Consider the following 17347-nt stretch of genomic DNA (forward strand, 5'->3'; position numbering starts at 1 on the left):
GTGGCAGAGCCCTGTTCCTGGAAATCTGACAGCCTTCACCACAAAGACAGGACACTCAGGAACTATCTTGTCACAGTAGCTCCTAGCAGCCACGTGAGTGGAACATTGTTTAATGCAAGTGGTTTAGAAGTTCAACAGGGGGTTGACATGGATACCAAACCTTCAGAAATTAGTTGATGCTGGAACAGTACACCTAGACCACATTATGCCTAAAATATGATGTCTTGTTTAACGGGTATGACGAAATGAAAAAAGAAATGAACGTATGGAGTCATTGTAAGACTCCGTCTTTTCTGTCTTTCTGTCTGTGTTATGTCCTGCCATTCACCGTTTTTCCCAAGATACTTTGTTGAGTCTTCTTGTGGAACAGTATCGTACAGCCTCTGGGCCGGGTCATGAGCGTGCAGGACGGTTCGCTCTCAACTGACTTTTCTCATCACACAAAGAAGTGTTGTTGCTGTAATGATGGGCTACAGCAGGCAGAACCTGTCTTCAAGTTAATCACCTTAAAAGAAAGCCCAGAATGGCTGTTCTTTGCGCTAAAATAACAGAATTCTCCAATAGGTATCTGTCCGTATTAGTAGGTGTCTCTCAACTGTCACTGGAACACGAACATTACAGAGCTGGAACAGGGCATTGACGTACTCCCCCAGCCTTTCGGGCAGAGAAGTGCTTCCTGTTCTTGGGTTTAAATGTGCTTTCGTGCCGTTTCGACACGTGCCCTCCAGTTAGTTCATTGTGAATAAGTCCTCTTGAGTTGATTCTGACAGCGGCTTTGAGCGTTTTGAATGCTTGGATCAAGTCCCCTTGTAGTCCCCTCTGTTCAAGATTAAAAATGTTCAGTTCCTTTGTCCGTGTAGGATATTCCCTTGAGCCCTGGAATGTATCCGCTTGCTCTTCTCAGGACCCATTCCAGAGCAGCACTGTCTTGTCCGTAACATGGTGATCAGATTTGTCCACAGTATTCTGACTCAGGCCTTACTAGTCCTTTATACACTTTTGCATAATATTGTTTGAAATTATGCAATTTGAACTATACAGTATATTTTAGCATTTTTGTTTGCCTTTTTAATTGGTTCCCTCTTGGTGTCTCAAGATGTAAATGATGCATCAGCTTAAATACCTAGTTCTCTGTCATAGGTAGCCTCTTCCACCTCCTTGTTTTCCATTTCGTATTCATAATTTACATGTTTGCTACTTGCTTGCGAAACCCAGCACTTTAAACGTCGTCCAACGGGCGTTCGTCCACTTGTGAATTTTATTGAAATCTTTCTGAATTTCATCTGCTGCTTTTACATTTCCCAAACCTCCAACTTTGGTATCTGCAAACTCTATAATATATACTCGTGATATAAATTAAGAAGAGAGGTGGTCCTAGTACAAATCCCCATTGCATTAAAGTCGCGCGTCATCGTTTTTTTTTTTGTGCCGTACTGGTACTGGGGGAGGCTGGTAGGAGAAAGGTGAATCTCCGTGCAGGCGGAAGAAGCCTCCAGCTAATGAACAGTTCAGTGTCTGAGTGTCGGGCTCTGAGAAAGCAGTCCCAACTTGCAAAACGGAGTCGGGCGTTTGAAAGGAAAGAATTGTCCAGCCAGGACAACAGCCAGGAACTTGGAAAGTAAAAGTAACAAATGCCTTTCTTTGAATGGCTTAGGTGGCACTTATGAGCTGCTGACGTGAGGTGTTAATGGTGGCATTAAAGGCAGGACTGAGCATGAGGCTGGGCGTGTTGGGCCAAGCAGAGAACTAATCTGAAGGAGTGTCAGGCCCTGACCCGCCACCTTTCATTTGGTGTGTTTCTGTAAGTGCGGCAACAGGAGAAAAGGAAACAAACACAGTGGCATTCTTAATGACTCTCAGCCTCATCCCAGCTTTCAGGACTCGGGTTTTTGGGGCGATTACTCCTACTATGAGAGATTTTTATTGGGGCCCTGTAGGCTAGGATGTAAGCTTTTTAGATTTGCCTCTTTAGTCTTTGGTATAAGAGAAAACGATGCCCACATCGTCGATTTGCACTCTGTTTCTAGTTATTAGCACTAGTACTGTATCATCGCAAAAACAAGTAAACGTTCATGGCAACACCTTTTAATTGAAGGATTGTAATTGGGCAAGTTTTGACACTGCGGAGCATCCACCGTACGGACACAGGAGTGTTGAAGTAAAAGAAAAAAGGCACCTGTATGCAAATTGAGTTTATCCCTAAACGTTATGATGTCCCAAGCACTGGAACTGTGGTTTTGTGGATTTGAATACTTCCCTGGGATTTCAAAAGGTTTGATTAGCTGTTTCCTCGTCTAAGTGTCTCCCGGGCCATCACCTTTATAATTCTTCGCAGAGCATGCAAAATAAAAAATAATGAAAGGTTAATGTGTCTGTGATTGTCCTGTGCCATTACATGTGACACTGTCTGTATCCTTATGTTCTGTTTTCAATTAGAAACAAACGATTTTTTAAATCAAAATTTACATTGTACAATTTACAATTTTACAAATTTACATTCTTCACGTTTAGAAGGTAATTTTCAAACATTGTTTGTGTTGTGAGGGGAGTGGAGTGGATTGCAACGTACAGTGAATGAACAGTATTGCCCGGGAAGATTGTCATTCCTGCACGAAGTTCAGTAATAATCTGCAAACATCTTTCGGGGGGGAGACAACAATATGTTTACCCGATAAGCTAAACTAAAATTTTAACTATAATAAGCAGATGCTGAAATGTAAGAAATGACAGTGCAAGCGCACCAGTGTGTGTGGAGCAGGCTAATCACAGATCTCTTCAGAGGTTGATAGCCAAACGCCCGATTTGGGTAAGCACGCCACTGAAATCAGAGCCTCAGAAAAGACAAAAATGCTGTGGCGTCTGTTCAGCAGCATTCCACATCACGTCAATGACTGTATGTGAAGCTATAAATACCCAGACAGCTTAGCTTTGTTCTTCAATCACAGGTGCTTTGGTAATGAGAGGAAACCAACTGGATTAGCAGGGTAAGGGTTAAGAATGGCCGGGTTTGGAAACCTTTCTATCTGAGAGAAGACGGGGGGAGATGGTCAACCTACTAATGGACGACTGTTTCATTCTAGAGCCAGCAGGGTTTTGCATGCGTGTTTGTGTAGCAGAACACTTTTAACATGCAATTGCAGTGCAGCTCTATCAAAATAACGTTTTAAGCCTACGATAAAAGACGTTAATACTTTGTCTGATTTCTCAGAAATTTGTCTTGCATACAAGCAGCTAGGCCTTATACGCCAAGAACTAAAACTAGGACATATAAACATTACTTCAAAAATAAGTTAAACTACATAAAAGACATCAACTCGTATATAGTTATTACGCGCCACATAATGACTATGCCTCTGATAAGCATGACATGGAGAGGCGATGAGATGCCTGTAGAAAGTGTTGCAGGACGCGTCCCTTTCTTAGTTCTCCTGAGTAAGAAATGTCAAAACTTGTGACAACAGGTAAACTTAAAAAAAAAAAAAAAAAAAAAAGAATTCGCTCTAAAGAACATAAAAGCAAGTGGCGGAATTCAGTTAGACTGCTTTTGTTTAATGTGCCGTGATTTAGTGGTAGATGCCTGCTGTAAATCGGGGCTTTTTTTTTGCCGACTCAGGCCCTTAGGTCTATAACTCTGCTGGTTTGGGAGGTTTGTGGTGTTCGAAGATGGCCGGTTCAAATGTGTTTTCTTTTCCTGCCACGGCTGTACATGGCGAGTCCTTGCTACAGCGGAGGTATTAAAAAGCCTCGTCCGTGCTCCAGAGCTGACGTTTTGAGGAAAGACGCTTCCCCTGTGCTCTCTGGAGGTCGCGCTAACGGACTTATTTCTGTGCTGAGGACGCAGGGGTGTCTTGCTTCTGTCCGAAGGGCAATTAAAGGGCTTGATTGCCTGAGAGCAGCTGCTGCACGGTTGGCTTGGGTGTACAAGGAATGCAATCACAGCAGCTGAGAGCGAGACAAGGCGCAAAAAAGCGGTTATGTGGTTCTCAAACCAAGCCTGCAGAGGAGGAATAATGACTGATTAATCCCATAAGTGTTGTGTCAGTCTCCGGGCCTGTGTTGAGGTTTCTGGGGCTAACCTTATAAGTTGGTGGAGGTGGGGGGAGTGTTTCGTCCTGACTGCCTTCTCCCCCTGCTGAGGTGTTATTGGTGAAAACATAACCTTTTGAAGTTGTGTGTCGCTGGCAGGTGTTGGGGAAACAGTTTGCCGTGTGAGGGTCAAATTAGGTCTTAAACCTTTCCAGGGAACATTTTCTGCTTAACTTACTGTCAGAGGTTAATGTGCACGGACTAGTTTATTTTTCTCCACTGGTCATACCCTAAGGGTTTTCATGGTAGCAAGTTGAAGTCCTATGTGATATTTTAACTTATTTACATGTTAAAATATACTTGAAACCTGACCATGATTTCTGTCCATATTGGTGTGTATGTAAAGGAGGAACTCTTTATATATCTTTACTCTTAGCAGAAATTTAATACCCACAACGTAAAATTGTGGTTGTACTTGTCTGTAGACAAGACTGTTACTGAAAGACTTCATTCTAAAAACAATAATTTTTGTGTAATGGCTCAGTTCCGTGTTCTCTGTAACGCCAGTGTGATAGACGCTGGCTGCCAAGCTGTTATTTTCCATTATTGTTTAAGCCTGATGCTCCTGCCACAGTTTCCCATGGTGCAATGCTGCTGCTCACCTTGACAGTACTATCCTGCACTGTCCACAGTGCCCTCATCAGAGCATAATTACAGTACCAACGAGGGGTGGCCCATCTAGACCACTTGGTTGTTAGCAGTTAATTGATCCAAGGATCTCATCCAGTTTCATGAAGAAAGCCAGGGTATCGGCTTCAACCACATGGCTGGGCAGCTTGTTCCACACTCCCACCACCCTTTGCGTAAAGGGTAACACCCTTGCATTCATGGGCAAAATATTCATAGCCTTTTCACACATCTGGTAGGTGAAGTGATGAGGCCTTTTCTCTCTCTCCCCACTCCCCCTCACACCAAATTCCCTTGACAGAAAAAACGAGCTTCAGTTTCCGGAAATGGTTCAAGACGGTCAAGCAGACGCTGGACGAGGCGCTGGAGAAGGAGGAGCGGGATGTGGCCAGGTATCGGGTGTCTACTTTCACTTGTATTCCAAAGTCTCTTTGGGTCTTTCTTTTGCATGGGGAAATGTAAGGCGAAGTCAAACATTCCTCCCTCAGACCGTGTGTTTTGTACTTTAGTTATTTACAGCTGGCAGAGTACGTATGGTTGGCTCCATCCCTTATCTTTCCATTGCATCATTAACCTGCTTTTATTTTGTGGTTTTTGTTTCTGTCTACGCTGTGAGAAAACTGCTGTTGGCTTATTTGAATGGAAACACCTTTACAAGAACAGCTGAAGTAGAGAGTACCTATGGTCTGTGCCACCTACACAGAAGGTGGAAGATACAGTATGTAGCTGTTCTCCCTTGCAAACACGAACACTAATAAAATTATATTTTACTATTTAGAAAGGTGTTTGAAGGCCAGAGATGATAATTTGATGATTCTTTCAGATTGATTCTACCATGACCAAAAGATTCAACCCCCGGATTTTACTTTTTAACGTTAATATCTGTGTGAAGTGCTGTGAAGCAGTTTTCAGTGAAGGTACTTCGCGTGTGTGGTCTGTGTTAACAGCTCTGTGGAAGCTCAGCTTCAATCCTGTTATCAAAAAAAGTACAGGTCTTCAAAACAAACCGCGTGCTGAAAGCAAAACCCTTCTTTCACGAGCACAAGCAGAGCTGCAAGTCCTAACCAGGCACGTATTGTGTAGGTGGGGTGTGCATGAGATCTTCCTCTGGTTTTGTCTGTGTATCGAAACAGCCACCACAATGACAAGAGAGTGGTCAGAACAATCCTTAAAGTGCTGGCCAAGACTGGAGAAGTGGCGATTGTAACCTGTGTTAATTAAAGATATTGAAACTGTATCAATGCCCCCCCCCTTTCTAAAATCCATCCACCCTTTTTCTGACTGCTTCTTCCAATTCGGGGTCCGGAGGGAAGCTGAAGCCTATCCCAGCAAGCCGTGGGTGCAAGGCAGGATACACGCTGGACGGGACGCCAGTCCATCGCAGGGCACACACGGACACAGACACACACGCACCCACACCAGGGCCCATTTTAGCAGAAGCCAATGAGCCGACCACCCGAGTGCGTCTCTGGACGGTGGGAGAAAGCTGGAGTCCCCGAGAGGGGAACCCAGCTGAACGCAAGGAGAGCATACAGACTCCATGCACATAGCCCCCCAGGTCTGGAATTGAACTCGGGGTCCCGGCAGAGCGAGGCAGCACTGCTCGCCCCTGCGCCCCCGTGCCGCCCCCCTCTCTGAAACCCTTTCTGTGTAGCAGTTTTCCAGCTGGCGCCCCCTGTGGCGAGGGTGGTTGTAACCCTTGGGGTGGCTCTGCCTCTAGCAGCGCAGGAATTCCAGTGCCAGACCGGGCCCCCCAGCTGCACGGGGCCTGAGACCGCAACGGCTGCAGCTAACCCCAGTCCCTCGGCAAGCGACTCTGCCGCTGTACAGAGGGAAGGCTGCGGTCCAAGACGCCGCTGACTCCCGGGCCATGTCTGTGAGCGTGAAACCGGCAAGGCGTAAGGAAATCTAATCTGTCGGTGGTGGTTGTCCTCTTTTTTTTTCTTCCCGCAGACAGTCTTGGAAACCCTACAAACCGCTGTACCCCTCCCTGAAAGAGAAAGCAGTCGTCCTCAAGCGAAGACGTATGTGACATTTTTCCTCCTTACCCCACCCCCCGCTTACAGCTTCTTAACCCACTCCGGGGTTGACCGGCACGAGGTCAGGAGAAGACGGGCGCTGCCGACTCGACTCGACACTCAGCCCGTCCCCGACAGAGGCTGTCGAGAGAGGCATGTCTCGGCAGGCTCTGTTTGCAAATGACAACACCTGCGCTGGCAGGAACGGCACGACGCGGAAAGTCAATGTATTGAAATTACCAAACCGCACAGCGATACCAATTGCATTTATCATAGCTGGAAAACAAGAGACAACATGAAATGTGAATTCTTTACACCTGGTCCCTTTTCGGTCTAGTCTCTATGTGACTTCTCGGTGTGCTTAACACTATCACATGTGGTGATTCAGTTACTACTGAAACATCCTTCTTTGTACAAGGTTATCAGTCAGTGAGACTTATTGCGGGTGTGTTGTTATACCCTTGTTAAATAGGTGTGTTACATATAATTGTAGAGTCTTCATTTCTAGTGTTCTACCTCCGTTTACGTTCATCCTTTATTTAAAAAGTGGAAGCCGCAGTAACTCTGTTTAAAGTGATCTTTGCACAGCAGCAGTACGGAGGGGAGATTTGCGGTCCAGGACGTTGCTGAGTCACGGGCCGCGTCTGTGAGCTTTAACAGCGCCCTTCTCCTGCCGCGGCGGAGCTGACGCGGGGCTCTCGTCTCCCCCAGGTATGGTGGAACACCTGCAGCAGCATTTCCAGCGGCTGTCGGGCCCGGCGCCAGACCCCCCGGCGCCCGGCGGCTCCAGCTTCGTGTTTTCGTGGGGGGAGGACAGTGCCGAGCAGCCCTGCTTCCACCGCCACCGCGTGGACGCCGTCATCAGAGACTGGCCAGACTCTTCCAGAGTCTCCAACACCAAGTACTGGCACACCGCGCTCAAGTCTTGTGAACCCCAGTAAGGTTTGATTTTTTGGGGGGGTATTTCTTGGCACGGATTAGCCACGTCTTTGTCGTTTTCCTTCATGTAACGCTTGAAATCACACACACACACACACACACACACACACACACACACACACACACACACGTTTGTGAGGAGCCAGTGTGAACTCCGCCCTCACTGGTCCGCCGACACGACTGAAGTGGACAAACCCAGGTGGCGCTGCCCCGGAGACGTGTCCATTTCTTAACTCCTTTCTTTTTTCTCTTCGCCCCTAACCGCCTGGAAAAAATCAGAAAAATCTTAAATGACTTAGGCATTTCTATGCACGCTTGGAGACATAGTGGAGACTAAACATCAACTCCTGTTTTGCCTTGCTCAAGATGGGTAGTGAGCAGTTCAGCATTATGTCCACTTTGGATAACTTTGGGATTATGAAATACAGGCCTTGCCAATCCACTCCAGCTTTAAGTCTTTGTTATAGCTGGCTGCTTGATTATATAATTAACGTGTTACAGTACTTAAACAAGCCGGATATACAAGATTTCTGCAGTGAAGTGGATTGGCAGAGCCAGAATTTCACTCCACTTGGCCTGGGGTTATGTATCTAAATCTCTGTAACAAGGGACAAAAATTCATGATAAAAAAAGTTGCAATTTATGTCATTTTACTGAGGCTTGACATTCCTCTTGTGTCTTTTTGCTCTCTTTTTCTCTTTTTTGTTTTGAAGACTTGACCGTCTGACGCAATGCTAATCCAGCATTTTGCAATTGTGGCAAATCATTTGCTTGGTGTGAATAATTATGAGATCTTTTTGGTTCCTTACTACGACATTTAGCAACGTGGTTTCTTCCAAGAAATTGCTTGTTGGATATGTGCTCAGCTGCAGGATAAAATTTAAAGCGCTATATAAACTACAGAAGATTCTCAAGGAAAGCTCTCAGATCCCAGAACAACTAGAAACACCGGTGACCTAAGAGGGTTAAAAACAAAGAACTATCTGTGTGAATGAGGGCCAATTTAAACCACTGTGCCTGGGAATATTTGTAGTGTACGCAGTTAAAAAAAAGATAATATCTCCCCAGCAATTTCTATCTTATATAAAAGATTTTTTTTCCGATGTTTTTCTTAAATGCCAAGAATAAAAAGACAAACATCCGTAATGTTATGGATATATCGATATATTCCAGTGCCGTGATGTGAAATCTGTCATATTGCAGTCTCCCAAGTGAACACGACAATAAAATCACTAAAACTCCATCTAAAACCAGAAATATCAAAGTGAGGTAATTTAAAAAAGTATCGGATAAGTACCTAGTTGAATTGGTGTGTTCGTGGAGGACAAAGCTGTGTCTAGCATATAATGAAACTGTAAGATAATATTGTTATTCCTTGATTCTGTTTTGTGAATTTCCTTTTGTAGCATACAGAGATTCCACATGACAGATTGCTGTCATGTTAAGGCCAAACTCTGATTACAGATACAAAGGAACAGTGTCAGGTGTTTGCCTCCACAGTTTCCTGTTGAAGGATAGGCTGTACCTCAGTGCCTGGAGGTGGCTGGGCAGGACCCAGGCTGCGTGCTGGAGATGACGTCTGTGGTACATATTTGTCCATGCGCTGTTGGTGGAAGGGCTGGTTATTGCTCAGCTGTGACAACCTCAGGTTACCATCTGTCTCTGGCTGGGTTTCCACAGGACAGCCCTTTTTCTGTAGTGCGTTATCCAGCCACCTGCTTGAACTCGGCCGTAGGAGTTCTAGACCAACAGAGCAGAGTTGAGCTGGCCTGACCTAGTGTATCAGTGGGCACATGTGTGATCGGTGCAGCTCTCCCAGATCACTCTGAAGGTGTGCATGGTCAGTGGAATGTAAAAAATATAAAAGTGTACATTTTTCAGCATTTGCTGCCTCTCGATGCTGGGGCTCTGGGTTCAGGTCTGGGGTGCTGTCTGTGTGGAGTTTGTATGTTCTCACTGGGGCTTTCCCCCTGGAGCTCCAGTTTCTTCCCACAGTCCAAAGACATACTGGCAGGTCAATTGGCTTCTGGGAAAACTGGCCCTGGAGTGAGTGTGTGCATAATTGAGGCTAGGATATGTATGTACTGGGTTATTGGTAGGTAACATAACTCCAAAGCATGTTTCACTGTTTGCCCTGCGGTGGCACACAAAAGCATGTTTGTGTCTGTTTGCCCTGCGGTGGACTGGCGTCCTGTCCAGGGTGCACCCTGCTTTTCTCCCATTGCTTGCTGGGATAGGCACCAGGCGCCCCGCACCGTTGTTTTAGACCAAGTGCTTAGAAAATGGATGGATGTTTCTACATAATAATGACGATGAACGGCATAAAGTAAAACATGCTTTGGAGTTATGTTTCCTACCAATAACCCAGTACATACATATCCTAGCCTCAATTATATTTAGCAGATGTTTAAAAAGTCTCCGATTTCAACTGGAGTGTTCCTGCCTGACGCTGGTGCCTCCAATTTTGAACACCACGTAGGTCCTCGTGGCCCAAGGTGTTCATCTCGGACTCTGCACGCACGCTTTCATTGTACTTTTTGTGGTGGACCGCCTCCCCTGGACTGGCGGTGGTGTTTTCCTGGAACAGATACCCTCTCCGTTCTTTCTCCTGCGCAGGGCTGTGAATACTGTGCCCACCGTTTGTCTAGCAGGGGCTCTGCAGCACGCGGGCCTTTCAGGAGGGACCTTTAGGGAATTGGAACCCGGATCTGCTGGATAGAGCCCTGTTGACCAACCCACTGTACCAAGGGGCCTATTGGGCTGCTCTGCACCCAGAGCCTCACTGTCTCTGTTTCATTGGTCGCAGAGAAGACTGAATGTACTGTATCACTGCGCCCCTCACACGTTGCTCAGGGGGTGTCATGAGGTTCTCATCTAGGTCGAAATGTAAACGATACATCATGCTGATCCGTCTTGTGGGTCGGTGATACTTGATCTTGTGAGGTTAGACTGGGAGTCATGAGGCGCGGCCAGCTCAAAGCCTGTTGACTTATTGGTGCGATCTAGCCCCTGCACAGCCGGGATATGCACAAGGGCAAAGAATAAAGAACCTCACGTTTTAAATGTGTAATTGCCGTTTGTAAATCAGCTTGGCTCACTACTTAAACCCTTGCAGGAGAGTTGAGGGCTGGGTATGCCTTACCCTAAATGTGCATGATCATGCAGGCTGAGAATACCGAACCTTGGCCGGTTCAAGACCTGCCTGGTCACATCAACACAAAACGCCGTGTCTTTTCTAAACATCATAAATAGGTATATTTATGCATTGCAAATTATCGAACCATCTAACAGTACAGTCTGAAACTTTTGATGGTAACCTGTATACGTTCTATAAAAAGAAATATCCACCTAAAACTTAAATTACAATTTTACAAATAGCATTAAATAAAATATTAGACTTTAATCTCTGGAAGGGCCAATGTGGTTGAGCTGAAATGTTAACAATAAGAATGAAAAAAAATCAAGCAGCATTTTTTTTTTTTTAGCTTTGGTGTTGCGGGAGGTGACAAATCCACCCTCGGGTATTTTTATACATTCCTGCCAGCTGGAATTGCTTAGTTTCGTAACAGAGGAGAATGGGTCATTATTTTACAGCTGTGGGATTCTTTTTTTTTTTAAGTAAACGTGCTCATAGTTCAAATCCCATATCACATTTTAAACCAGAAATTGCTTTGCTCTAGTTCTGCAGTGAAGTGACCTGTTTTGAGGGGGAAAAAAATGTTTTCTTAAGAAAATCCCTGTTTCCCTGCTGTAAAACTGAGAAACTAAATAAGGGATATTGATAGCAAAGCAGTGTTTAAAATAGGTTAGGGAGGAAAGCAGTATTAGATCACCTGCATGTATCCATTTTTAAAATATAAAGGTTAAGTGAAGCAATGGGCACAGTGCAGTTAAGATTGACACACATATAACTGCTTTTTCTTAAAATTAATTCAGAAACGCATACAGTGAATATGCCTAACCTGCTGTTAGAGAACCTTCCGTGATAGAAATCCTCTCTGGAATCGATTTTAGGGCCTGCAATGGGTGGATTTCTTCTCTTGTTGTCACGTAAAATATGTTTCAAATTCATAACAAACCAATGTAGAGTATAGAGGACATAATTGGCATCAAGTGTTTTCTTTGAATGGTGATTTATACCATCTGTTTATACAGGAGTGTTTTAATTCAACTGTAATTCAACAGTGAGCATTAACGTCTGGGAGCAGCTTGCTATTGGTGAAGTTTGGATGGAGATCGGGGTGTAACTGAACCGTTCACCTCGAACAGGGGTTCCCAGTCCTGGGACTGGAGGCCACAAACGTGTTGGGGTCTTTTTCCTGCCCTTAATTAGTCCAATGCATTTGAATTGGTTTACAGTTCATCAATATTTCGGAGGTCAAAATCTCACACCTCATAGGTGATTTATAATTTAAGAAATTGGCATAGAAACGAATATTTAGTTTCAGCAAAGGGTTGAGCTGGAATAAAAGCCAGAAACAACACGGCACCCCTACCTTCAGTTGCCTAAAGTATATACAAAGCCCAAGACAGCTTTGAACATGTTTTATTTTTAAAGCTTGAGCATACTTTAGTCATAGCTAACAAGCACTACTGCCGTCTGAGGAAAAAAGAGGCTTTTATTTGCATCTCATTTTCATGGCATCCTGGTGGTGTTTGTGTACTTAAAGTGTGGTGCACGCAGGTAAACTAACGGCCACATCTCCTGGAGAGGAAAAAAACTTTTCCCTCACAAAACGCCTGGATCAGGAAAGGCAAACAGACACTCCAAACAGTCCGTAATCCCACACTATAGGACATTTTTAACTGTTAGGCAAAATGGCAATGCAGCTGATGATCTGTATAAATGCGGATGTTTGTCGATTGAAAAGAAAATTCCTTCAGTACCGTGTGTAATTGTTAATGTAATTGTTCTTAGGTCGTTTAGTGGAAACCTCTATCAAGTGGGACTGAAAATACAGAGATTATGCTTTAGATGTAGCTACAAAAAAAAATTCAAGCATATACATTTTGGTCAAAATAAATGAATAAAATGAGCACAAGCTGGATTAATAAAATACTGTGCATGTCGCACACATGAAATGATGTGGCAAGAGTTCGGCCAGTGTAGAGACAGTGTGGATGCAGAGCAGTAATGTGAGGTACTGTGTGTGTACCTTACGTTGACAGTAAGAGCAGATAGGAAGTCGTTCAGGTTGGTAGCATGTGTGGTCTACAAAGGAACAAGTAATAGGTTTATTCCATGCTGAAAAGAGAAGAGCGAAAACGCAATGTTTCGGCTGCTCAGCCTTCTTCAGGTGTCAGATAGGAAGTTATATCACCAGTCTGAATATTAGGAACACTACAACTAGAGTGTGCTGTACATCATCTTGTAATTATTTCAGTTTGTTCGGGCTTTTTCTCTTGTCCTTTAAAGAAATAATTTTACAAAACATTTGATTATTTGATCATGTTAAATCCTTTCTTTCTCTGGGATTAGGGGTGGGGGATAAGTATATTCGGGGTGGTGCAATTATTATCTTATTGTTTTATTATTGTTGTTATATTTAAATTATTGAATGATAATAATAATAATAAATTGTTATTATAAGGTACAAAATTATTGTACCTTAATAAAACAATTAACATTGTTTGAAAAAAAGAAAAATGGAGTGTAAGAGCTATAGAAACAGGTTATTAGGAACTGAGACATTGTAGGTTGATTGGATCGCTTGGACGATACCTTTTGGTTAATGGGACCTCTCTTTATATCATTCATGAGAAGGAGAAGAGATATAGCAGGGGGGATATGGCCATTTCTAGAGGGCCTGATGTCTTGTGGTTTTCGTTCCAACCACAATCTCTCATTATTTAATTCGTTTACTTAATTGTAATACTCCTAACCAGTCTACACGGTGATTTCTAGGTATCTACCTTTAATGAAGTGAACGTCCTGTGTAAACAACTGTAAAAGAGAATAAGAAAAAAATATGACTTAATGACTTAATAAAGTAATTAGGTTTATAAATGTTTAATCAACTGCTCAAGGTGGACACAAGGCCGCCCTTCAGGAACAGGGTTTGAGACCCTCAAATGTCCAGAGAGTGAAATGACCCTGTTTGTGAGACAGTTTCGTGGGTGAGGCACGCACAAGAGGTGTAAGGCGTAGAGCTGGATGGATGAGACGCATCGAGCTGTGGGCGGAATGAGGGATTCTCCTGGCACAACCCAGTGTCCCCGGAGAATCCCTCATTCCGCCCACAGCTCAAGCTGGATGCGTGCAGTAGAGAGACACCTTGACGCGTGGAAAGCTCTTGTCAGGAGTGAGCGTGTGTGGGGTGAATCCTGTCTGCCTGCAGAGAGAATAGAGACGTCTCGGGGATCAGCTGTGGCTTTGTGTGTGGGACGTCTGAGGCCAGTAAGACACCGTGTTGTATTAACTGAGCTGTGGACGATGCCGAGAGGGAAAAGGGTTGATCATTGCAACTCTTCTCGGGCCATCTGGTTCGAGCGATCGTGTCGGTGCCTCCGCTCTCCAGAAGGACATGCCGCTGAAGCAGGCGACTGTTTTAGCTGGGTGTTTCTTGAATCTGTTTGCGTGTGCTCAGAGCATACGGTTTCTGTAAAACCACACTCTTCACTTGATGGCAGTCTTTTTATTGCAGCATACCTCTTGGACAGAAAGGTTTAAAAAAGGTCTCTAACTGCCAAGAGATCCCCCTCCACTAAAACACAGGTTTAAGATGACTATCAGTGCTCCAGGCACTCTGGGCTTGTAGGTGTGTATGTATACACTTGTGTTCCTGCTTGTGTGTTGGATGTGCATGTTGGGTGTTGGTTGAGCTAATTTGCTCTGAGCAAGTTGTAATAGGCTGGCAGTTTTTTGTCAGCCTTTTCTTTCTGAGCTTCTTTCTTTTGTGTATACAGTATGCTAGAGAGTACATGTGGTTGGATCTTAATAGCAAAACTCTACTTATAAAGAACATTGATGCATAAGTTTTGTTAACCCCACATTTAAGCAATAAATGCAGTTTGTAAGTTGATTATGACAGTAATTCACAAAACAAAGCGTTACGTCTCTTTTTTTGTGTGGTGAAAACGTTTTGCAAGCAAAATGTCAGTCATCCGTATAAGTCATAGTTGTCAGTAAACCGTATAACAAATTGAATTGAACAGTTTTGTTCTAGATTTTGCACAAAAACCTATCCGGATGAAGACAGAAGCCTCGGTATTGTATGATAGATAAGCTATGGTTCATCCTTCAGCTCGGTACAAGTGTTGTGGTCTTTAATAAATGAGAGTATAATTTGGTCCTTTATATTCTAAGATGTTGGTTTGGGTGAGCAGACACTGGATTAGTGTTTGTCAGAGGATAAGAGGTTCTGATCCCCTAACCTTTTAAAACCAGGCACTGTCCTACGACTGAGTTTACACATAAACAAAGATCCCGGTATTACAGTTACAGGTCCTTTGGGAAGTAAAACAAACAAGTCAAAGGAGTGTACGGAATGGGAAAATGGAACTGGAAATCTTTCTTAAGGGTGTCAATACCTAAAAACCAAATTCGGCTGTTAGTGTCTTCTAAGCTCAGCTCGGGTAGTCCTTCTTTCCCACTCTCGATCTTTCCTGTTCCGAAGTGCCCTGTGGAAGATTGCGATCCCAGTGGAGAATATAGACTCAGTCCAGCTGAACAGCTCCTCCAGCATGGGGACGGTTTGTCCTGTAGGACACCTGAACCACGCAGCCCGATGCAGACGTTACAGTTAAAAAGATCAGTCTTCTGACTTTGATGCGCCAGAGTGGTGAAACTTTATTTTTGTTATTGATTATTGTGTAGCTGCTTCTAAAGTGCTTAACAACTGAAAATGTGAATCTCTTAGATTTCTTTGTTCTTAAACTTACCTTTATATAAAAAAACAGCAACAAATGTAGTACGTAATAAATGTAGCAGTGAGCTGTCTCTCTTGATTCATTATCTAAATTCTTTCTTGCTTTACGTGAAATAACTCTGTCTGTTTTGGGTTTTTCTTTCAGAAAATGTGGTCTTCATTTTGAGATGGAAGAGCCCGTTCTGCCCAGAAGCTACCTGTTTGTTCTCAGTCTCTTCTCCTTCCTGCTGAAGGTGGATGTGGCTAAAATCCACGCAGAGGTGTGCGAGGTCGAAAGCAGATTACTGAAAAAACATCTCCCACGAAAGACTAGAAGACACCGGGCGAAGAAAGTATATACCTTGTAAAAACCACGAACGGTACTGTTATAATTCCACGCAACTTTAAAGTTGTTTTACCTGAACTTCAGTGCTTGAGATTTTGTTGTTTTATGGAAGCTCAGAAAATGGGACTAATTGAGTTGTATAAAATACTGTGGATTGTATGCAGTTGTTTTATATGTGTGTATAGATGAAAATTGACTTTTGAAATTAAATGCTTTTGAACAAGATGTTACTGACTGGACCCTTGTTATTCTAATTAACCCCTCACACAGACTCACACACACTCGCACCAGGGCCAATTTTCTCAGAAGCCAATTATACCACCAGTATGTCTTTGGACAGTGGGAGGAAACCCTCACAAACCTGGGGAGAACATGCAAACTCCACACAGACAGCACCCCAGGTCTGTAATTGAACCCAGGGCACCAATCATTGATTTCCTCCTCTGGTTCAAAATACAGATTAATTTCCAGGTGCAGCCAATGAAGAATGAGGGAGGGACAGTCTGCACTGAACATTTTGAAGGACAGGAAATTGTTTGTTCCGTAACTGTATTGGTTTGTAGGCTCTCTGCCCAAGCATGTGTTTCATCATTACACGATATGATTCTTATCTTCTTAGTTTTTGACTGAATGGACCTCCCAGTCCAATGAGGCATCATGTATTTGTGGAAGATCTGTTTACGCGTGTAGGGTTTATCCACTGAAAAGCTGAGAGACGCATGTGTGAATGAGCAGATGCAGTGCTGACGCAGAATAAAATGTGGAGTCTGATGTTACTTATGACTCTGGATGAAAGTTACTGCATTGGTTTCGCCGCTCTCCAGTTTGACCGTTCTCTTGCCCAGTTTCCATCAGGGGTTCCTTGAGCAGCAGAAAGGGCGATGCTTTTTTGAGGCGTGACCCGAATGAAATTGGCCCCTTTTACAGGTGTCCGGTTTTCCACCAGCTCCGTCAGCCACTGCGGGTGCTGAGTGGGTGGGCCGCCCTGATCTTCGTGTACTGAAACGTGCCGTAGGCACAACGGAATCGCAGGCCTAAGGAGCTTGCAAGAGGGAAGTTACAGTATATCGGTCTGTCGTCAGCGCGGTCACCGGAGATCAGTAGGAACCTGCCGATGCCAACGCAGATGATGTGGTTTCTGGATTTGGTTTAGTGACTATTCACAAGAGCAGCTTTCTCCCAAACATGTATTTAGAAAAAAGGAAGTTCACGGTTTCAGAAACCCATAAGGGATTTCATTATCCATCATAACACCATCGTTCTGTGAGATCCTCTTTCTGCTCGGGGGATGTGGCTGTAGACCTCTGGAAGGCACTGTCCCAGTTGGGCTGTGCCCAGGGCCCTACCAGAAGAGGGCTTGTAGTAGCAAAGGCCAGGGTTGTGACTGCCCCTACTGAAACCCAAGGCTACTGCAGAATTGGTAGCTGGACTAATGCCGTCTTGCCAGTCAGTCTCACAAAAAGGTTTCTGTTTGCCAGACCTGT

General features: G+C 44.2%; 1 protein-coding gene across 1 annotated transcript in view; it reads left to right on the top strand.

Annotated features, from left to right (window-relative positions):
* The window catches only part of taf1b (TATA box binding protein (Tbp)-associated factor, RNA polymerase I, B), a 38759-nt gene extending 22671 nt beyond the window's left edge, over positions 1–16088 (top strand). Inside the window, exons 12-15 of the mRNA XM_088626581.1 lie at positions 5015–5105; positions 6667–6737; positions 7443–7668; positions 15684–16088. Of these exons, the coding sequence (XP_088482707.1) occupies positions 5015–5105; positions 6667–6737; positions 7443–7668; positions 15684–15885 (590 nt within the window). The 3' untranslated portion in view covers positions 15886–16088. The remainder of the gene's footprint in view (positions 1–5014; positions 5106–6666; positions 6738–7442; positions 7669–15683) is intronic.
* The last annotated feature ends 1259 nt before the right edge of the window (positions 16089–17347 follow it).

This window comes from Lepisosteus platostomus, chromosome 3, assembly GCF_059453375.1.
Source record: "Lepisosteus platostomus isolate fLepPlt1 chromosome 3, fLepPlt1.hap1, whole genome shotgun sequence".
Classification (NCBI taxonomy): Eukaryota; Metazoa; Chordata; class Actinopteri; order Semionotiformes; family Lepisosteidae; genus Lepisosteus; species Lepisosteus platostomus.